At 38.2% G+C, this 23,571-nt stretch overlaps 1 protein-coding gene across 4 annotated transcripts in view; it reads left to right on the top strand.

Moving 5' to 3' along the window:
- The window catches only part of lsamp (limbic system associated membrane protein), a 628,278-nt gene that overhangs the window by 571,278 nt on the left and 33,429 nt on the right, over nt 1–23,571 (top strand). For all 4 annotated transcript variants that reach the window (XM_088638498.1, XM_088638501.1, XM_088638497.1 and 1 more), the window contains one exon: nt 20,255–20,386. In XM_088638498.1, the coding sequence (XP_088494624.1) occupies nt 20,255–20,386 (132 nt within the window). The remainder of the gene's footprint in view (nt 1–20,254; nt 20,387–23,571) is intronic.

The following is a 23,571-nucleotide window of genomic DNA, read 5'->3' on the forward strand; positions in this document are numbered from 1 at the left end:
TTGTTCGAAATGAGTGGAGAAAATATTGGGCAAATACCTTGTACTTCACTAAAAGAACCTTTTCTACATGTTTATGGGGATTTAAGTAACAGATTGGACAGCCACATTCTTATAATGACCTCTCTTTAATAAAAGAATACTAATTGCAGTAAGACATCATTCTGTTTTCTGATAACACCCTTTCACACCTAGCCCCCCTGACATCATAGCTGATAGTGCTGTGCTACCTTGAAATTATCCTTATGGGTTTGAAGGAATGTCAAATTGCATGAGCGTTTTTCATGCCTTATCTATTCCTTTATTGTCTTCTTCTTAGATTACAATTTTCACAGTACTGTCCCTCTTCTGGGGATGGAAACGGTGAAAGATTATATTTTTTACTTGGATTTTAATTCATGCGGATTTATTAAATTACGCCTTGAACTGGGAAATGGAAAAGCTCTCTTTCCAATGTGCTCAGTTAATGGCAGAAGATGATTATGGGGAATTTCCATTCAACTCCTCTTCCAAATAATTTGACCTAGTGTCTGGGGTTGAAGAAAGCAAGCCTTAAAAAGTAGGGTTTGAATATAGTACCAAGTATGTCCTTGTACAAATTTTGGAAAATAATTATAATCCTATTTTGAAGTGTAGGCACAGTATAATCTTAAAATTGCTTTGTTTAATACCAGGTTTCCAAAAAACTGCCTTTTTCAGACACAAGTGAGACACAGGATCTTTTTATATTTTAACTTCTCAAAAATATACATCAGGGCAAAATCAGACTGTCCCTTGAAAAGCTGTCCTTATGTCTATTGTCATAGTAAAATTTTATGGTAAACAGCCTGTGTACAGTAAATGTGGGTGCGTTTTACAATAAGTCAGTGACCATTTGTAGTGGTAGCCACTGGCTCAGTTCAGCATTACACCAGTTGCTGTGTTTAGCTATTTTAAATACAGAACAGCACAGTGTAATCAGAAAGTGACTTGAAACATGAATTGACAGGTGTCTGTGTCCTTTACCATGTTTTACTGTAATTATAGTACACTGGACAAGGATTGGATTTGTGGTAGATGAAGTGATAGATGCAGAAACTAATTTGAGTGTTCCTCACAGTATGTAACCCAGCTCTGTAACGACCCACCCAGGGACGCTGAGAGTAGCATTGTCCATAGCATTGTCCATAGCATTGTCTTGTCAGTGTCTCGTCTGTATTCGCACCGTAGACCTGGAGAGCGATATCTCACTCCTCTGTATACTTGTATATGGCTGGAATGACAAATAAACTTGAACTTGAACTTGTAAAAAAGGAAGTAGGGTAAATTAAGCCATGGGTAAATCATAAAAGGACACCTAATGTGTATAGGAGCCGATATTGGTTCATGTAAATATGTTTTCCTTGACTGTTGTGGATCTGTTTAGTTTACTGTATTGACAAAATGCTCTTGCTTGACGTTTTTGTAAGTCTAAGTGGTTATGTAGTGGCTATGTATTTATGAAATGTAAACATTTCTCGGCTCCGATATTATGGTGATGGGAACCGTCTTGCATGAAAACTGCTACACCAGGGTCCAGGACAATCCTGGTTTTATGTGAAAAGTTTTAGAGATTTTAAAAAACAACAGAACACTTCTCCATCTGAAACGGCACTAAACCCGGAACAGGCCCAGACAAATTGACTGCAGCCACCTCCCTAGCTCCCCAGCTCATGCAGCCTTGTCCATGTCCGCTTCTGGGGGCTGCCAGACCTTGACTACAGTGCTGTTATCTCCTCAGTAATCGGATTCAGATGCTCACTGATCTCCTTTGGTGACCCAAACACCCATTAATACACATAAACCTGAGAAAGCCCTCACTTTCCAATCGGTCGTTTAGGAAATGATTAAACAGGGGTGGGCTATATATAAATCCAGGCTTTAGAGTAGTACAGTATCCATTGGACACATCCAGTCAGGTGGTGGCTTATTGTCATTGTGCCATCTAACTGCATAAGCTGGCACAGAATACGTATTTTTACCTTTTTACCAGCAGATGCCTGGCTTTTCATCACTTTCATAATTACATGGGTGATATCCATTTCTTTCCTGTCTGTTATATGCTATACTGTATATGCAGTTGCTCTATAGAGTGTGATCCAGTGCAGCATTAAATTACTGTAATTTACTATAACACATCTGCTACATTTAAACAGTAGGTCACATTACAATACCGATTACAATTACAATAACTTGGTTAACCACAGTCACACAAATGTAATTGGTGCACTACTACCACCTCAAAAACTTGAACATTGAATAAACTATCAATCAGAATTATCAAGCAGTGCTGAAGCAGCTAAACCAACTAAAATCACTGAAACTGCACCCTGCAGCTACATAAATGTGGAGTCTTTAACGATTTCCCTTTGTGACAGCAGAATCAGGCTTGATTTGCACTACACCATACATAAACTGTATTTTTAAGAGGATGTTTAATGATTTTCATTTGAACTACCACTTCAAACAAATAAATACACATATATTCTGTAATAAAAACACAGGCAGGCTCTAGCCCCTGAAGAGCTGTTGTTTCAGATTGAAACATCTAAAAGCCTATTTCTTGGTACTGAAAAAGTACTGTAAATTCTTCAGAGAACATGTATGGAGTTTTGAACAGTTTGCATTTTAGTATTTTTTCCATGTTCACAGTTTAACAAAGTGCTACAGGAAGCATTGATAGTATACTTTTAAAAAAAAATTAAAGGGACATTTTTGTAATAATTTTGTAATAATATAATAATAATAAGGGTAAGATTGCAACAATACTGTGAATGATGGAATTGCAAGCAAGAATGTGGAACTGTTTCTAAAATGATCCTTTGAGTAATATGACAAATGAAGTAACTTGTAGTGTATATCCTATTCCTATTAAAGCGTTCAGTATTATAATTATAATCATCATTTTATTAATGCAGATTGTGCTCAGGCTAGCACACAAAATTCATATAAGCCTTTTGAGGTAAACTAAATTAATATTAATATTACATTTAATTTTAGTTCATTTACTTAGACATTCTCAAACATCTATGGCTGTAAATTAAAAAACAAACAAACAAATATCCTGTCCCAAATTAACTAGATCCTTAATTAATAAGAATGTATGCAGATTGCACAGCAGTACCACTAACCCATATTGTAATTCAACGTTACAAACAAATGAAATTCTCAACATTTAGAAAACAGCGAATGTTGAAAAGCAGAGATGCTGCCAGTTTAAATAATCCGCACAGGTATTTTAAGCAGTGTGGTGTTTGGGTTTAGAAGTAATCACACTCCTCATAGCCCAGGTCAGCACAGATCAGGGGGTAAGGAAGACATTACCTCACCAACTCAAATAAAATGGAAAGATGGAGGCCAGATTATTTAAGCCCGCAGTGGAATTCGTTCATAACACCAAGGCTAACACTCCTACTCAGCTGAACAGTTACATGGATCTTTAGCAACCCAATGGCATTAATGGATGACATCTCTTATTGCACACTATCCCAGGTCATCATAGAGAAGCACTGGCTTGGAAAGTTTAGTCCAAAGACAAGAACCTGCCTATTGTTCCACTAACAGCACTTACAGTAGTAACCTGGCGTTCCTTATCCTACCACTGACCAGCCCTAGCCTTTACTTAGCGTCTGGGATCAGGCAAGAGCAGACTACAAGGTGGTATCAAGATCTATTAGTATTAGGCACCTTTAGGATAACTGGGGCTCTACAAGAGCCTTAAAGCCCTAATGGAGTACCTTGTCAACTCAAAATATGAGCAGGGTACCATCCTAGGTTCATTTTCTTCTATGAAATATTTCTTCACTACTAAGAAAAATATTCATTTATCCCTTTAACTACTGGAAATTTTGTTAAAGGGAAAGCATTTTGGTGTTTTTTTTGTCTTCTAGGTTAATACAGTGTTGTGTCTATATTTCTCATTGTTGGGAACTGAAAGGTTAGCCTCTGCAAGTACCCACTGCCGGATCTGGCACCAGCTGGTATCCAGATGTGTCAGGCACTGATGTCCCAAATGGTAGCCTTTTGGTCCTATCAGATATGTTTGCTCTACATGTGTAATGCTCTTTATGTAAACCTGAGATTCAGTGACTGATGCCTTTGAGATTTTCTATTTAAATATCAAAGCCTTGCACCATGTCAAGCGCTGATTATTTGTTTATGTCGTACCCTGTGGAAATGAAGGTCAAGGAGCTTGGCTGGCTCTCTCAGCCTGGAGATTTTGACTCTCTTTCATGTGCGCTCGCTGTTGCTGCTGGTTTTACATTTCGAGCTGGGCAGCACCATAGACGTACAGCGCTGCCGTATTCCATAGGAGGACCCCTGGTACAGATTACCTCATGTCAGTTCTGCTTACAACACGTCTCAGAGGACACCTCATCCCAGACACAGTCAGAGGAGCTTTCTGAAAAATGACAGGTAGATAAAGATCTATGTTAGGAATATCAGAGATAGTGTGCCCCTTTGGTTGCCATAAATGCTATTCAATACCCAAAACAACACATTTAAATTATGAGAATAGCATTCGTATGCTACATGTATATTGTGTGTATACTTACTGTATGTATGCAAATAAATGTGTATAAGCTGCTGAGCTGGGCTGGAGAACCGCAAGTCAGGTGTCATCCTGAAGTTCTACGACCAATAACGGGTTTAAAAAGCACTAAAGAAGTGTGGTTTTCATCCCTCTCCTTGTGTTGTTTCTCTCACTGTCAATAAAACAAAACTCTGTTCAGACACTGAGTCTTCCACTGACACTGAGTCAGTACATTTTCTTCCAGTGTGTTTCACCCACTAACTCAACAGCATGAAACAGGATTTTCTGAGTGTCAGAAGATTTCCCTTAAGAAAAGAAATGGGAGGCCTGTGGGCACCACCCTGTTTAGAGTCCAGGGGCTTATTCCTGCTTCTCATTTATAGAATGATGTGGAATTGTTACAGTCATGTCTTACATTTCACAATTAACACATAGTGTGCTGTCTAGTGCTGACAGTGGACTTTGCCTTGGTAAAATAAAAACTGTGGTTCATGGTTCTGGAGCAGAAGAGTTCTCTGAAGAACTGTAGGATCTCATAAATGTAGAATCATGACAGTTATTACTTTCCCCCCAAAAAAACAACATTTACGAAATGAGAGTCTAGCTGATAAAATCTTTGTATTACTTATTTAACATTTGTAAACTGCCTGTAGCTGCTGTAAAACTGACAGACTTAGGACTAATGAAGTATTTAAGGGGCCTGATTATTTGCATATTTAAATGTTAAGAGTTTCTTTATCATTGTTCCTCAGAGCCCTGTAGGATAGATGCAGAGTCTCTGGATGTTGATGTTTTGCTAAGGGGGTAGCTGGGAGAATCCCTAAGAGCATTTATATGTCACATCCCCCATTACCCTTTTCTTCTGTTTTTGTTTCTACCTACTGGCAGCCAGGAAATGTGGTCTAAAATGTCTCTACTTTACCAGCAGTTCTCTCTTTTTAAAACCATGCTGCATGTGTCCTGCAGCACCACCTGTGACCTTTATAGATAAGCTTTAAAAAATAAAAAATGTCCAATGGGCAGCGCACAAAACATCTCAGGTGTGGTACGTCTGTTTCTGGTCATATTGATCACCATTCAGTAGTCTCTAGGCAACATAGCTGCAATCAATACCAGTAACAGTATGCTGTCTCTTGCATTAAATAAGTGTTTTGTTTGTATATTTTTTGTAATACTGAAGGATACACTTGTTAATTCTCTGCGCTCATTTAATGGTAAAAAATCTATGATTCTCAGCGTGCGTATTGACTTGAATTGAAATGCTGCTGTCTACAGTTGAAAATGCTAGCTTAAGAAAACAATAAAGACCATCTGTCAATCATCAGAATGCAATGCAGGGGCATGAGGCTGAGGGCTGCAGTAGGTCATCAGGCAATTCATCTCAAAGTGCACCTATTGTTACAGAATTGAATCAGTGGCCTTGGTAGTAGGGGATTCTGGCATTCATGAAATAAACAAACCAAAACAAATTAAACAATAAAATTCAGGGAGGAAAAAAAATCTTTTATTGCCAAACTACTAACATTTCTTATTTCTTTTCATAGTTTTAAAAATGTATCATGCATTTATTTTGCCATTGTATTTGAAAAGGACAAATGTTTGGGAAACAGAAAGCTCAGTCTGTGGTTTTCTCCTGTAGTTCGTAAATAAGAAATGTATTAAACATGTTGAGAGATTGTTGTAGCCATTAAGCATTACCATCAGGTAAATTAATCCCTAACTAATTAACCAATGTTTACTGGAAACATGCTATTAAATGTCATCTTCTAAAAACTGCATAAACAGTGTTTTTACTTTAATGTGTTGTTTTTTTCTGTAGAGCACAAACTTGTAAGGACTCAAATTGGAGAAGAAAAAAATCTGGCAGAGCAAACTTTTGTTACATCCTTACCCAAAATTTCATTTTTGTGAACCTGAAAAATTCAGATGGAAGATAAAATCAGATATGGCAGTCATCATAGATAATATTCAGGTTATGTGAGGAGGCACAAAAAAGAGAACTGTTTAGTGATCTTTTGCAGACTTTTTCTAAATTCATAGGTACTCTTACCAGGACTGGCCACCAAGCTTCCCCACGATTTTCAAATGTTCATTTACTGTACAGTATAAAACCAGGTGCAGTGTACGTTACTGCAAGTAGGCTGACATATTATCTTGGGTTGTCAGCAAGAAAGACATTTTCCAAAGATGTGGTCTGTAAGAGCATAATGATAGTTGCAGACGAGAGGAGGTCTTTCGGCCGTCTAAACCATTTGGCACTTAATAAATGACTGATCCAAGAATCGCCAAGAAGCCAGGATATCGGCTTCAACAGCACGGCTCGGTGCCTTGTTTCACACTCCCACGGCACTTTAGTTGAAGCCTTGTCTGTCCGTTGTTTTAAATGCACTTCCACGTTGTTTCCACTTGTGTCCTCCGATCCATTTTATCTCCAAGAAGACTGCTGGCTTCAGTCTGTCAGTGTCTTTGAGGATTTTGAATACCTGTATCCGGTCCCTTCGTAGTCTTCTCGGTTCAGGACTAAGAAGGGTCAGTTCTTTCACTGCCTTAGTGTAAGCACTCAGAAATTGTTTGCTCATGAGAAATACAGTACATTCAAGACAATCTATGAGGAATCCATCAAGGACTGACATCTTTAGATGCATACTACTGCATCAACATCCAGATTCATTTGTGTTGATTATTTTTCCCTGTCTAAGTTGCAATGGCTCATGCAGTACTTGCTGTTCTGTTACTGTGTGATTTATGGACAGTACAGCATTTGCATTTGTGCTTTCGTAAACCTTCAGTTCCACGAATGTATGCTTGCATATTGCTTAGACTAGTTTTCTTACATGTTAAAAGGCAGGACATATGTCATCTCAGTAGTAAAGAAGCCTTTATTTAGACTGAAGGCTATGGGGGATACAGTGTGTAGCAACTGGACTTTGCATGGTCAGCATTCCTGTGGTTTACAGATATTCTTTCCATATTTGTCCCATATATGTCTTTGTTCCAGCACAGTGTTTTCATATTTCTAAGCAAACACAAGAGGTTGTTCGTGCTGCACCAAAAAGCTCCTATAAAAGAACTGTGGGAAGGAGAGAACGTGATTCCCTGCTCAACTCTTTGGGCAGATTGTGCAGACTGTGATTTTATAGCTTTTTACTTGCTAACTGTATCTGCAGTGTTCTGTTTGTCATATACTGTAAAGCAAGCAAAAATAACGACTACAATTAATCACCGTATACCTGTAAAGCATTTTCTTAGTGGTTTTGTAATGTCAAACATGATATGGTTATTTTATATCAGGGTGTGTTTGCACACCTCAGGTAAGCCTGAGGTAATCACCTCAGGTAATCTGATCAGGTAAGCGGCTTCCAGCAGGAGTTTGGCAGGCCTTTCTAGACCTGACCCACCAAATTCATGAGCTAAAGCTGTTTTTAAAACAAACACTGTAAAGGAGGAATGCTAAAGAAGGAAGAAGAGGCCTGAGGTATTGGCATGAGAGGGTCTGGCACCACTGATCTCTTATTGATGAATCAAAAAATCAGATATCGGGCCCTGAAGAGACTCCGCTTCAATTTAAGGAAAGCAATTTTTCTCATTAAATTTATAAATATTATATATTATTAAATATTATTTTCCCATGTTTTAATTGGCCAAGCAAAGTCTGTCACTCTTCTTTGAATTTGAAAGGGAAGTTTATCTCCATTTAGCCACAGTTTAGATTATGGACTTGTTTGTGAAGAACTATTTTTTCAACAGTTTTAATCACTGTTAGTAATTAAGTGTTAAAGGTTAGATGCTGTGGTTTGAGCTGTGGAACTCGTTCCAGCAGCACATAGTTGTCTATAAATACTAGCTTGTATTTTAATTTTAACTATCTTACTATTAAGAAGATTAATATATGCATATAAAAATATAAAGCACCATGGAGACAAAAGAATGTTAATTTTGCAGCGGTATTTCTTTCTGATGTTATTCTCGTGAAATTTACGATTTTACATTAGTATTCATAAAGGTAATGCAGCATAATGGACTGTACAAATAAAGTCCTGTAAATAATAATAAATGCAAATTAATGCAAATTAACTATCCTATTGCTAAGTGAGATAGCAACACATGTTTCTGAATTTTCTCTGTCTCATTTTTTTCTTATTTCATTTTAATCTGCTTTCAAGCTCCCTGTCCGTATCAGCCCTTCAGCAGTCATTAATTTTATGAGTGAGGAAGCATGTGATCATAAGCACCAGGCCAAGTGCTAGTTTGAGGGCTGTCATCTTAGCTTGAAGAAAAAACCGAATAGACTTGTGATGCTGGAATCTCAGTACCTAATTTGCATGTTTGATTTTCTGGATGCACATGTCCGTGATTGTGAAGAAAGGATGGTGAAAAATCTTATATTGTAATAACTGTGTTATCTAATCACAAACATTAGATCATGGGGGTAGTGTAAATTCTGTTTGAGGCTAGGTAGCTAGTTTGCAGAAATTTTCTAAAAACTCAGCAGTTTATGATGTTTCTCTCTGATCCCGGGTAGAAATTTGCTCTGTCTTTCGAGTTGTGCCTTTCACATTTGATAAAGCTTATGACTTTTTACCAAAATCCCTTGATTCTAACGGCACCTCAAGCTATCTATTAGGGTATATAAGGTATGCCAGGGCACTGGGGACCTCCGGAGAAGAGAGCCTGGAGCCATGTGCCTGAGCCGAGAGGAAGATAAATTGAAGAATGGTAAGTGTAGAGGAGTGATGCATTTTGAAAGAGACTGTGTAAGTGAGAAGACTAATAAATGGAGGAAACTGTTACCAGTCTAAACAAAAGTAATGATCAGTGCTGGAACTGCCACCAGGAAGACAGATCTATTGTGACACTGGTTGGCAGCGCCATTACGTCCCAGATTTGGGACATGTTGAAGGCAGCATATTACTCAACCACTGTCATTTGCAGTATTTTATCCTTCTGCACAGCAGGCTAAAGAACTCAGGCCTATTGTTCTGTGAAACCTATTAGATGCCTTAAGTCTGAACATTTAAATGAATGTAAAATAGAAAACTCAGAAAACTGAAAGTCCTGAACAATCCGAGTTAAACCAACATTCCCTCATTATCCAGAACGTATTGGTAGGGGAAGCCTGGCAGTCTGGATGATGTTTATGTCATGAAGCTAATTCAGACTGTTCTGCGAGACAGATATCCAAGGCAGTTGAAAATGAGCATCTAAACATGATAAAGCTCCTTAGCCTCATGGGATATTAAAGAAAACAGGGGATCTGAGACAGGTATGTTTTTTTTATCATTTATTTTTAAGGACAAGCCTGAAGATGTTTGAAGTGTTTGAAGCTACAGTCATTGTTCTGAGAGCTGTCACATTTTTAATCCTTCTTTTAAAATTAATAGGATAAATCAATTTCCAGATAACTTAAAAATGACACTGACAGGGGAATTATATGATAATATACAGTACTGAGATATACAGTGTATTTTAAATTCTCTGGTTTTTCTCCCTCCCACTCTCAGTGTTCTGCCGAAATCACATCACCACCCTTTTTGTGTTGGTCTGTAGAAAACCCTGTAGAAGCCAAAACAAGTTAGGAAACAAAATGAACATTATCGAAATTATTATTGTTCTCTTTTTCTCCCAGTGATCATTAAATTTCATGATTGATTCAAACAACAGGTAGAAGGGTAAGGAAGAATATTTTGTCTCTGTTCTCATATTGTTTCATTTTCGGGAATGAAGTAAAATTGAAGACCAAATTAAATTTACAAGAGTAAGAACAATAATTTCCCCCAGACCCAAGGCTACAGTATGTCCTTTCCTCAGTCTCACCTGTATTTCCAAGGCAATAGGAAACACTTTCTTATGAAATATTAATAAGACGTAGCCTTATGTCTTGGTCTGCATGGTGATGCTCGTATGCAAATAAAGAGTCTGGAGGACCTGTTGGAAATACATTATGGCTTTTAAACATTTTCCTGAGTAATTCAGAACTGAATGGAAGACCAACAAGGGAAACAAAAAGATAATTCCTTCTTCCTATGGACCTGAATTTTCAAATTAATGCCCCAGAATGGAGAACATGTACACTGTGCTGTAGGACATGCTGCCCTTTAGTTGAGACAGTTGAACTGGAGTCCTGACCACTTGGTCATTAAAGATCATATGCTACTGTTTGTAACACAGGGAGGCAGGAAGTCACAGCGCAGTTCAGTGCAGTGGTGGAATAAGTTTATTGTGAAGGTCCCTGGAGAACTGAGCAAAGAAACGTCAAGGTGCATTCATTCACTCACCTGTAAAGCGCAGACATTTCTGAGTGCTTTTTACACCTTGGATATGGCTGTGAACAACCTCTTTAGTTACCACAAATGTCATGTTAGGAGAAGAATTGAAGAGTAAAGGTGTAAGAGCTTGTATCGTGGCTAAATTTCATACTTACCTTTTGTAAATGTATCACTTAATTTAACAGTTGCTTCACTCCCTGATGTGCTTTGGAGAAGGGCTGCTGGTGCAGAATGGCCACTGTGTGTCTCCCAGGTGGGGCTGCTGGTGCAGAATGGCCACTGTGTGTCTCCCTGGTGGGGCTGCTGTGTGTTTCCCAGGTGGGGCTGCTGGTGCAGAATGGCCACTGTGTGTCTCCCAGGTGGGGCTGCTGGTGCAGAATGGATGCTGTGTGTGTCCCAGGTGGGGCTGCTGGTGCAGAATGGATGCTGTGTGTCTCCCAGGTGGGGCTGCTGTGTGTCTCCCAGGTGGGGCTGCTGGTGCAGAATGATCACTGTGTGTCTCCCTGGTGGGGCTGCTGTGTGTCTCCCAGGTGGGGCTGCTGTGTGTCTCCCAGGTGGGGCTTTCACTTCTTTGCATGAAGGCCTTTACAAAGCAGCATACAAATGTGAGCATTTCTTAAGTACTATTATTATTTTGATTAGCAGTCGCAGAAACAGCAGTAGTGGTAATGCTTGACACCTTTTATTACAAACATCCATACCACGATCTTGTAAAATTTTCAAGCTTCTCTAAGGTGGTTGTAATCTAAATATTCTTCCTGATTCACAATAAAGAACCACAGACACTCCCCACAGTGTTACTGTTGATTCCATTAACAGTGTTAATAAAATGTGTTTTGTTGAGTTACCCTGCGCACTTGTAAAATCCAAGAAGCAGCCCTTTTCCTGATTTCCTCCCTTCTCCCATCTTAGGTCAGTTGCTCATTATCAAAGCACAGCTGCTTTATTCTGCCCAGGGGTGTCTCAGTGGCTCTTGGTTTACCTTCAACACTATTTAATATCATAGTAAAGCTTTCCATTTGAGGCAAAAATCTTTAACAAGGTAAGAAAATTTATGTCACCTTGTTAATACCCACAATTGTGTTGCCTTTTTAATTGTGAGGAATCACACACTGGTACACAGTGGCAGTAGTACTTGTACTTTATTTAGGTCTTTTTGTTGCCATAGTGCTGAAGTGAATTACAGTACCATCACAGTTGTATCTGAGACAGAGAAACCCACTGTAGATATCACTGTGTGGTATTGAATATGGTTTTTCTGTGTTAAATATGAGTAAATAACAAATTACAGGGCTTAAATAAAAAAAGGAAACATTTTAGATGGAAAAGTTGCTGATAATTGTTACCACTATGGCTTTAATCAGAAGCAATTACTTCAGCGTCCCTCTGTGATTTTGAATTCTTAGCATGAAAACTGCTTGAGGTTGTGAGATGAGTTGCATAAACTTATTTTTTTGTTTGTTTGTTCTTGTATTCCTGAATGCACTACCTAGGAGCAATCAATGGAACTTGAGTTCTCGTCATTTAAATTTAAATGGAAGATTAGCTTGCTCCACAGTGTTCCACAGAAAACATTGTGAAGAGAGTGTCGGATGGGTTCAAGCAGATATTTCAGTTCAAATATGGTATAACACCTTTATCACCTTTATCACCTTTATTGGCCAGCAGCCATCTCACCCTGCAACTCACAACTGGCAACCCACTGAAGCTAAGCAGGTGTGAGCCTGGTCAGTACCTGGATGGGAGACCTCCTGGGAAAAACTAAGGTTGCTGCTGGAAGAGAGCAGGGGGCGCTCACCCTGCAGTCCATGTGGGTCCTAATGCCCCAGTATAGTGACGGGGACAGTATACTGTAAACAGGCGCCGTCCTTCGGATGAGACGTAAAACCGAGGTCCTGACTCTCTGTGGTCATTAAAAATCCCAGGCCGTTTCTCGAAAAGAGTAGAGGTGTAACCCCGGCGTCCTGGCCAAATTTCCCATTGGCCCTTACCAATCATGGCCTCCTAATAATCCCCATCTTTGAACTTGTTTCATTACTCTGCTCTCCTCCTAACTGATAGCTGATGTGTGGTGAGCTATCATAGTTCTGGTGCACTATGGCTGCCGTCGCATCATCCAGGTGGATGCTGCACATTGGTGGTGGTGGAGGGGAGTCCCCATTACCTGTAAAGCGCTTTGAGTGGAGTGTCCAGAAAAGCGCTATATAAGTGTAAGCAATTATTATTATTATTATTATTATTATTATTATCACTGTGTTAATTTTTTGAACTTCCAACATTTGTGTTTGTATCCTTTCTGCTACTTACACGGTAGGAGAGTGGTCTGCCACTGATAAACATGAAAATTGTACTGTATATAATGTCACTGTACAGCAAAAAGGTCAACATGCAATGTATTAAGACTTGTGTATGATGGGACAGGCTTTAGAAAGCTCTTCTTCCTTCTTGTTAAGAGGCGTAGAGTACCTGCCATTAGCTGTGTAATGCTGGCTCATTATTCTCTAAGTTCAGCTCAGGCTTGTAATACGTGTTGGGAGGCCGTATTGTATCCTTTGATACGGCTTTAGATATCAGGTCAAGCACATTAGCCTATTGTTAACCTGTTCACAGGAAGGCTGAGTAAGAGGAGCTGTCCAGCTTGCCAAGTGCCCGGTGGTGCTGAACGTGTAAGAGCTTTTAGTGGAGCTGTCCACCATCCCTGCGCTGATTCATGGTGCTGAACCTTTCATTGTTGACTGGCTGTTTGATCCTTTGTTTTCCTGCTCTCCCTCTGGCACTCTCCCGTATATTTCTCCCTTCCCACTTGCAAGTCATCAAATGGCAACAAATGTTGCAGGGCAACATAAAAAGCAAGTTTTTGTTGGAAGCTTTCAGAAGAGGCTGGACTCAAATCAACCTGTCTGTATGTTTCTCAGCATTCATTTCCAACAGTCTGCTGCCCACAGTTTTACACATTACCAGCTCACTACCCTATACTGTGTGGAGTATTATCTGATTCCTGCTTAGAAGGCCTTCACCCTGGAATACCTGTTTCACTCTTCAAGGAAAATAGTTTTTAAAGGGAACTTGGGAGGGTGTTTTTTTCCACCTCCACAGCCCGTGTAGACACAGGTCACAGCCATTGTGGTTGGTTTTAATGGACTTGTTGACATCCCATCAGGTTTCTGCCTGCTTTGCTCTGCGACAGTTGGCAAATGAACTTTATAGGAAATGCAAAGCTTTAATGTCTTAAACATTGCTCTGCTGTCTGCACATTTTATTTATTGCCTTTCTGATATTCATGTTGGCTTCTTAAATATGTATGCTACAGCCAGAAGGATAATATCTTTAAGCTTCTGTTGGGATCAGGGTTTATGAATTACACATTACTTGCCAATAGCTGAAATGAACATTCAGCTTTAAAGGTTTAAGGTACTGAAATATGCTCAACATGCCAGCCTTGATATTGATATACTGACTGTTAATATATTTGTGTAGACTTTTTTATTTTAATTAAGTGAATATTCTGAAATAATGGGAATGATCAAATATTTAATAAAAATAAAAAATGTTATGTTCACCTTTAATGCAGTGAATAATTTAACTAGAATCACTACCACAACAAATTCATTCTATGAATAGTGATCTTGTTTATTATAGCTGCTGTGATCATGCTCTGGACTTTATAATGTACAATTTTTACACAAATTGTGAAATATATATTTAAAATTGACGTGCTCCAATTTCATACATGCCTAGATGTAGCAAAATGCAATGCAATTACTGTGAAATTGTATTTTCTGAAATCTGTTTTAAATATCTACATTTCTCTCCGACTGTTGTATCCTGTAATGTATAAAAAAAACAAGTTACCATTACTTCAACGAAACAAATTTTTAACACAGTTATGCCAAACAAAAACGTATTCAGTAAATATAAAAAAATATTCAGTACTATACAGACCTCCAGGCAGGTGAATATGCCTTCGGTTCAAAAATCATCACTGTGGGTACTTCACCCAGCAAGACAGATAAATAGGAACTATGTGTTATTCACTGATTGTGCGGATGAACACATCTTGAATAATTACCACTTTCATCAGCAAGCCTTATGTCATTTGTGAGAGCTTTTAAAGGATTACAATGTTTGCCTTCACTGACAAATGTGACTTTTGCTTTTAATTTTCTGTTTGTTACAGTCAAACTGCTCTATTCTAAACCACCGGTTTAGTAGAACAGACCATTTTTAGATGTCTGAAGTGTCCCAAGTATTACATAAAGTCAGTAATTAGGAAGTGATGAAGGGATGCATACATTGCACTGCGTAAATGGAGTTGATTTCACTAAAAATAAGGTGTCTTGCAAAGCCAAAATGTTGAATGAAATCTACATGCTTGGTGATCTAAATTATTACGCAAAGTATGAAGTAAATATTGAAATCAATAAGTTCCAAGTTAATCGTAGAAACAATCGACAAATTGTATATCTTTTAAGTGAGGTGTACAGGATGGGTATTGAGTGGTGAGACGACCCTCTCTAAGGAATTATTAACCAGGTTTTTAGTATTCATCATATTGCAGGTGATTGTGCACCTGGCACTGCTTATGAGCACTCATTGCAGGCTCTGTATGTTTAGGTCATGATGAATAAGTTGGGATTCAAAAAGACAATAAAAAAATCCTGAACATGTTTGACAGAGCCTGAAGGGTGGTTGGAGGATGTCCTGCAGAGGCACTCAGCAGCCCTCCAGCCCTTCCTGTTCTGGTTAACAGATTGGTTTTCTTTATCTGAATGAACCAAGAGCCTTGGATGAGAGCTGCAGGGGGGAACTGTTTGACTGTTGCCTGAGTCTTTTTTTTTTAAAAAAAAAGAACACTCTTCTCCTCTTGATCCCTGTCATTGATCAGTGTGATGGATGCTAGGAAGGCGGTGTATTTTACAAGTCACCGTGCCACTGTCTTGCTCGAAGGCAGAAAAAGCTTTGTGAAGGCTTCTTCTTTACCTTCCCGGAAGAGGAGAAGTAGACACTGGGTCTTGTAGGTGCCAGGTCATTAGCAGGGAGCCAGATATGAGTTTCAATAACTGCGTGCTTAACATAGAGAGCACAGAGTCAAATGCTGTGAGCTTTATTTTGTTATTCAAAAGGAAAGGTCCCTGATGACTGTGAGACTTTATTAAAAAATGCAAAGAAAAATATTTTTCACCCAACCTTGAATTTAATTTTCTTTTTATTTTCAGATCATGCAGACTTGAATATTATTTCATACCATCTTCAAGGTCTCTTTCGTGTGTTACAATGCTTCAGTACATTTGAAACTAACCTAGGTCTTGCTATTGCAGTGTCTTGTTTGGCAGTTTATTTCATGGAGGATTGTTTAAATTGTGTGATTTAAAATGCCTGTGAAACACATACTTTTGATGTTTATACCAGCGCTGCCATTTGTGACAAATTTAGATCAATTAATGATATTTTTCCACCTGTGTTCTCATTTTCATCATGTTTCATTCCAGTTAAGCGTCTTTAGTAAATCAGATACTATTTGTTTAATCAAAGAACCCCTGTCAAGCATTCTGGGCAAATTATTCATACATTGGCAAGACTACAAAAATGCTGATGTTCAACTGCAGTGATGTTTCCTTTCAGGGGAGGATATTTGACATCTTTATTGGACTTTAGCCAGAGCACACTGGCTAACATTGTAGTTCTGTACAAAAGTGCAAAGGGGGCAGTTATTTGTAATGATTTGTTTAACTAGTGCTGTATTTTATACATACTTGGTCGATGAAGAAAGGTTAATTAACCTTTTTCGCTGTTTCACTTTCCTGAAATGTTTATTGAGACAAATTATTTCTGTTGAACAGATTGTTTCATTGGTGCTTTCTGTTCAAAGACTTGTAGTCCATTAGAGCAGTTTTTTTTAAAACCCAAGGGGGTTTTACATCTGTTTTACAAAAAAGTTTTTTTTTCTATTTAAACTGAAGTAGAAATGTGTGAACAGGATGAAAACAATGGCTTTATGTTACTTGAAATGTAGTTTTATTGATGACAATTTATAATTAAAACAATTATTACTGGAAAGAAAATTCTTAGGAATTTGTGTTAGGAATCTTGAAACCTTTAAAAGCTGAATAGCACAGAGTCTATTCTTAGTCATGAAAATGAAATATCCTGTGGTACAGCAGTGCTTTGAAACTCAGTTTCCTGATTAAAGTGGCTTTCTAAATCAATAAATTCAACTATTCCTCATGCCAGTGAACAGTTTCAAGTCTTTTTAAATAATTTGGTTGTAACTGCTACATAGTCACTCCTTCTTTAACTCAGTGTGGAAGTGTTATACACTTATCATACCAAATCTGTAAAATCATAACCAACTGTTGTATCGAGTGCCAACTGCCAGATAACATTCATCTTTAATTAATTTGATTTATTCTGTGACATTACATACGCTTTCTTTTTCTTTGGGAAAATGATCTCCAAAGAGACAGCAATAAAACAGTTTAAGATGAAATTCTAGTCTTTGTCCTTTTGGTGTTATTACTTCAGATCATTTCAATAGCGCCATGGTACTAACATGATTTTTCCATCCTGCAGGATCTTGATGTTAATTTCTCTTGCAGTACTGAGCATCCACATGCATGAATAAATATAAAAAATAGCAAAGGCTGGCTGCTAAATGGCTGATTCATTTCGACCCTGAAAAGAAGCAGTACAAATCTCAGATTATAGCAACCAAATCTGACCTGATCCACCGTTAAACATTCCACATCACTGAAACCATTGCATGTTACATCTACAGCTCAGTCTCAGGCGCTTTCAGTGGATCGGATTTGCCTGCAACTCAGCCATATAGCCTGCAGATGTGTAACAACCAAGAAGATGTATAATTAAGTTAACCAAGATGTCATGGTAAATCAATCCACAGAATAATTAAGTTATTAAGAAATGAATTTGATTAATTATATAACATTAAAAATAAAGATAACCGTAGGCTCAAAAGGCTGAGAAGACAGTAATTGTTTAAATTAATGAAAAGATATATACACAAAGAAAACTCTGTACAGAAGAACTTATTTTTTATTTTTTCCAACATGTGAATATTTGTTGGGCTGAAACAAATTCCTTCTCTTCTTTTTTTTAATTATTATTTCTAGTTTGATGTTTTGTTTTGCTTTTTTTAAGAATATCACTTCAGGTTGCTTTATTTGCCTCTATTGGTTTTGTGCTGCCTTGCATTGAGGCGTCTGTCATAATCTGCCGTGGAGAACTTACTGTGTGGCATTAGAAACTCGCTCTCAAGTGGATCAAACCGTTAAATAATCAAATCATCAAATAATCAGCTCCCATCAAACAGGCGCTAGGGGGTTTCCCATTCAGTGCAGGCTAAAAGGGGTCTGTCAGTCTTAGTCTTACAGAGACCAGTAAATAACATGAAATACGGTTTGAATTTCCTTTATTATAAAAAGGTATTTTTGTTCTTTAAAACATGCCCTGTGGGACTGAATGTTTCATAAGCTTGGAAATAAATAGACAAGACCTCTGTTCTGAAAGATAAGCAAGCACAAAGTGCTAATTCTGGAGGAGGCTTACGGGGCACCAGACCGCTGTGTATTATACTCTTTCATGCCACATACTGTGAGGCAGATCAGCTGTTGTTCTTCATGAGGAGCTGATGAGTCTTAGTGGGACTGCAGCAATACCGCATTCGAGCCTGATCTCACTGCACCTCTGAAGCAAAACAAATCCGACCCAGTCCTGCATCCTTGGAACAGGCAGAGTTAGAGAGAAATGACATGTGTGGGTGGAAACAATGAATATGTTTCTCCTCTGGTGCTCTATTATTCAGTGCCATAACTGAAGAACCTCCAATCCTTAAAGTTGCTGAGAGGAGACAAAGAAAAAAGGTCGGTCTTCAATCAATGATTCATTTATTATTTACTAAAGTTTTTTCCCCCTTTGCTCCTCGCTTAAAAACAGTATTAATTCTGAAGTTGTGCCATCACCAAACCCTTTAAAACAAAAATGCAGAAATTATTTTCTTCTAAAATTATTGAATTCTTTGACTGACTCCTTCAAAACTCTGAAAATGAAAAGTGGAAGTTTTTAGTGATCAACAAGCAAGCTGCTTTTCCAGAGCTCTTGCAGTATATGCTTTTATCCAACCCAAATCTTTAAAAAAATTGCGATTTGCAAATTCTATAAATATTATGTCAGTAGTGATATTGCCCTGCAACTGGCAACCCACTGAGGCTGATCAGGTCTGAGCCTGGCCAGACCTCCCGGGAAAAACTAAGGTTGCAGCTGGAAGAGGTATTCATGGAACCAGTAGAGAGCACTCACCCTGAAGTCTGTGTGGGTTCTAATGCCCCACTAAAGCAACTCTATACTGTAAAAAGGCGCTGTCCTTTGGATGAGATCTGACTCTCTGTGATCATTAAAAATCCCAGGGTTTTTCTCGTAAAGAGTAGGGGTGTACCCCAGTGTCCTGGCCATATTCCTCCTGGCCTCTACCAGTTATGGTCTCCTAATTATCCCCATCTCTGAACTGGCTTCAGCACTCTGCTCTCCTCCCCACTGAGAGCTGGTGTGTGGTGAGCGTACTGGTGCACTTTGGCTGACGTCAAATCCTCCAGGTGGTGCTACACACTGGTGTTGGTGGAGTGGAGGGTCCAGAAAAGCTCTATATAAGTGTTATGGCTGTTATTAGTACTGTATTAGTACTTAAGGGGGAAACCTTAAAAAACCAGCACAAATGAAGCTGATATTTTTTTGTGAAATTGCAAGAAGATGTTACATTTTGCACTCCTCAGGCCTCTTTCATAAGGGCATAGTCTTATCAGGCTTTGCTAAACTGTGAATACTGCTGGTCCATGGACAGGTGTAACAGGGTCAGTTTTGCCTCTATAATACCTGTCCTGCTTCATGTCATGACAGCTTGTGCATTTGGTCCTCACTGAAGAGTGGAGGGAGCACAAAGTAACAGAAAACAAAGGAAAAGACTTGACTTTGTATACTGAAAATGATAAGAATTATATTTATTTCTCATTTATTATGACGATGGCAAATATGTGTACTCAGTATTACAGTGAGGAATGTGTCATATCAAGTAATTTATTGTTTTCTATTTTCTGTCAGTCTGTCCGACCACCCACCATGTGTCCAAATAACCATTCATCCATTTTCTTTCTTCAGTCTTTGACATTTATTTTCTTCATTCTTACTGTTCATTCTGCTGTTTTCTTGTATAATGAGTAATTATTGAAGTTTGGGGCCCCGCACTGATAACTCTGGAAATACTGGTTTGGAGAGATCTTTGATTTTTTTTTTTGCATCGTCTGACACAGGTGTCCTGTAAGGTGAAAAAGATTTACAAGGTTCTTGAAAGGAGTCGGCTTCAACAACATCAGCTGGGTAGCTCGTTCCAGACTCATGGTCTTCTGTTTGTCTTCTGTTTTTCCTGTAGCTGAGCCACTTGAGAGTGATGAGTTTGTGGAGATCACAGGGATAACAAGGTCCCAGGCTGGGAGATACGAGTGTAAAGCCACCAATGACGTATCTACACCTGATGTTAAATACGTGAACATCGTTGTCAACTGTAAGTACACCAAGGTTTCTGTCGATATCTTTCATTAAATCAAACCTTTTAGATATAATTCATTTCTGGGGCGGCCAGACCAGAACAGAAAGGTTCTGTTTAAAAGTAAGACAGAGAAAATGTTGAACAGAATGTGACCTTTTTATTTTTAAATCCATTTCTGCCCTGCAGAATCTATGTTTTCAAAGTCTGGATTTGCTCTTGTCACGAGATTACATCAGCGTGTGACAATACGCTAAGGAAATTCCCTGGTACTTAAACAAGAAAATATCAAGGTTTATTGCTCAGCTGCTGTAAGGATAAAACAAATCAACTAGGAATTTAGTTTCGTTGTATTTAGAGACAGAGAAATATACAGTATGCTGCCCTAATAGTCCTGAGCTTTCTCGTATACAATCATCACTTAACCATATTTGTGTTAAAACTTTAAAAACTAATGTATTTTAAGACCACCAGGCTTCCCTACAACACTGCCATTAAGTAAAGTGAACAGACTATCAAATGTATGTGCAATCCCTGTACTTACAGAAATCCTCTGCAAACACCTAATTAATATGCACCATGCATCTATATGCAGAATACTTGGCATAACTGCACTCCAGTCACAGGCCTTCCCCACTCCTGCACAAAGAGTCTCAGTGTAGTGCTCTCATAAGTGAAATGTTGATGTCAACAGACAGGCCCTTGCAAGATCTGCAGAAAATCAAGCATAGATCGCAATCTCAGCAGCTGGAGTTTGTGCCAGATTCATGTGCTACCTTTATCTGATGAGATTCTATGTTGTTGGGGCCTTTTGATGCGATTGCCCCCTCTGTAAGACTTAATGGGTGAGGTGTTTTTTTTTTTACCAGGAAGAAAACTAGAAGTGTTTTAGTATGATGCAGAAGGGGACTGTTGTTTCACACACTGTGTCCCTAGAGCAGGGTAACTATACAGAAATAATGCTTTCTAAAGTCACACTTCACTCTTCATGGAGTTGCCTAGCCGTTCTGGATAAACATCACTCGTACACAGTTTGAGCGCCTTTAGGGTGGGATACTGCAAATCCACGGTGGACATTAATTCAGTTGGTACACACTGACAAAGTGTAAAGGGAAAAGGAGAAGAAGAACTGTATCTTCTTAGGAAAAGAGACCTCTCAGCTCAAGCAAACAATCTAAAAAGGCACAAAACCTCTCCCCAGTGCCAAAGATTTTAAAAAGTCCTTATGAGTCTGAAATGTAGTAATGGATTCAAATAATGAATCTTACTTAAACATATGGTATGTTTCATTTAATTGTGTGTGCACCCATCTGTTCTGAGTATGCAATAATGTGCTCTTTTCTAGTGAGATGTGTTTTCTGCAGTGTGCATCAGTGAATCTCAGTAGCAGGCGAGGAATGAAATATTGATAATAGGAAAACCAAAACTTTTGCCCATTTTTTAAGTACATCTTAGATTGCAAATTCACTTATAGAACATGGCTGCAGGGTAAAGCATTACTCAGTTGTAATGTTCGCAATAAAAAATTTAAAATAAACACTGAAAATGCCATTATTGCCAAAAGGAGAAAAGGGACTATAAGGAAATCTAGAATGTATTGCTACTCTGTAAGCTGAAGTACACACAAAAATCAAAGCTCTGCGTCTCCTCCAAATAGAATGTTTTATTTGCACTTCTATAAGCAGGACCTGATACATAAATATAGCAGAAAAACAAACATGGAACTGAAAGGTTAATGGGAAAGTGTGACCCAGTATTGTTGACTTGCATTTAGCAGTAGTTGTGAATCACCCCTCTTCCTTCCCTGCTTTACTTTTCCACAGTGTAACTTCCAAAATCTGTAGCTCAGTGTATTCTGGTGTGTTTCCCCCACAAAGCCATATTTTGATTTAGAATTATATTAAAATACACTGTGGTAATTGTTTAATGCACTGAAAAAAATTCTCTGGGGCGAAAATAATCAACTCTAGTTTCTGTGGATACTCAGGCTTCTTTGTAATTTCTGAGAACATTAAAGACATCACAAGAGGAAGCAGGCAGTGTGAAATTAGGAGTGTTCCACAAAAATGTGCAGTTAGCGGTTTCCGGCAGTCACAAGTCAGAAATCTTAACAGCATGGAATAAAGTATTAGTTTTACTGTTCTAATTTAAGAAATTATAATAGTTTTTTTTTTTTTAGTAAGTACTTATAATTCTGCACATTCCTTCCACAACCATGCCTTGAGATGCAGTTTGGGGAATAGAATTGCTGTTCCATCTGTTCATCAGATACCTCTGGGGTCTGATTTTGATACCAAACCTGGATGAAGTGAGCGCTGCTGTCTTTTTGCTTATCTCTGGTGGGCTGATAGCCCACCCACCCAACACCTTTAAAGATGTGAAATATAACATAAAAAAATTATTGTTCTTTCTTAATAGCTAAATTACCAATAGCGTTCAAATAGTACTTTTTTTTATTCACTTGTATATTTTATTATTTACTGATCTTAAAGGAACAGACAAAAAAGAAAGTGGATACCTACAAAATACCTAAAAAAACATTAAACACTGATTTTGATTTGATATTGTTAATATTTCTTAATTAATCATATTTATTTTTTAAGTGTAAGTGTGATGTTATCAGGCCCTTAGGTTTTGTGCTGATGTATTCAGAATGACACTATGTATCATGATAGTATACTAAATACTAAATAGTAAATAGTACTTCAAAGTGTACTTTTTGAGGGAGGAGCTATGGTGCCTCATATAATTTGGAGCACTCTGAGGCACCTAGTGCCGATAATGCTGACATACTGTAGGTTCCATGAGATCGTATTTACATTGTAGTCCTCTCCTGTTGCTATTTATGTCTTTGTATTGAATCCTCCATTCTGACGACATGCATTCTGCACTCACATTTTTATGTATGCATGTATTTGATCAGATCTATACAGAGATATACTGTAGATGCAGAGGTAGTGTGAAGGTACTTCATACTTACTGTAAGTACAGTTCGAGGGAAAACGCTTCTTTCATTTCATATATATAAGGTATAGTTATTTAGGAGTGGAATACATGTATTTTGTAATATTACATCTGCATTTCATTTCTTCTTCTAAAACACTTAAAAGTGGCACTTGGTGATGAGAGTTTCTGTGTCAAAATGTCTGATTCTTTTACTTTTTTTATGATAACTGAAATGTATATGTGACAATGAAGTTGCA

Source organism: Lepisosteus platostomus, chromosome 7, assembly GCF_059453375.1.
Source record: "Lepisosteus platostomus isolate fLepPlt1 chromosome 7, fLepPlt1.hap1, whole genome shotgun sequence".
Lineage (NCBI taxonomy): Eukaryota > Metazoa > Chordata > Actinopteri > Semionotiformes > Lepisosteidae > Lepisosteus > Lepisosteus platostomus.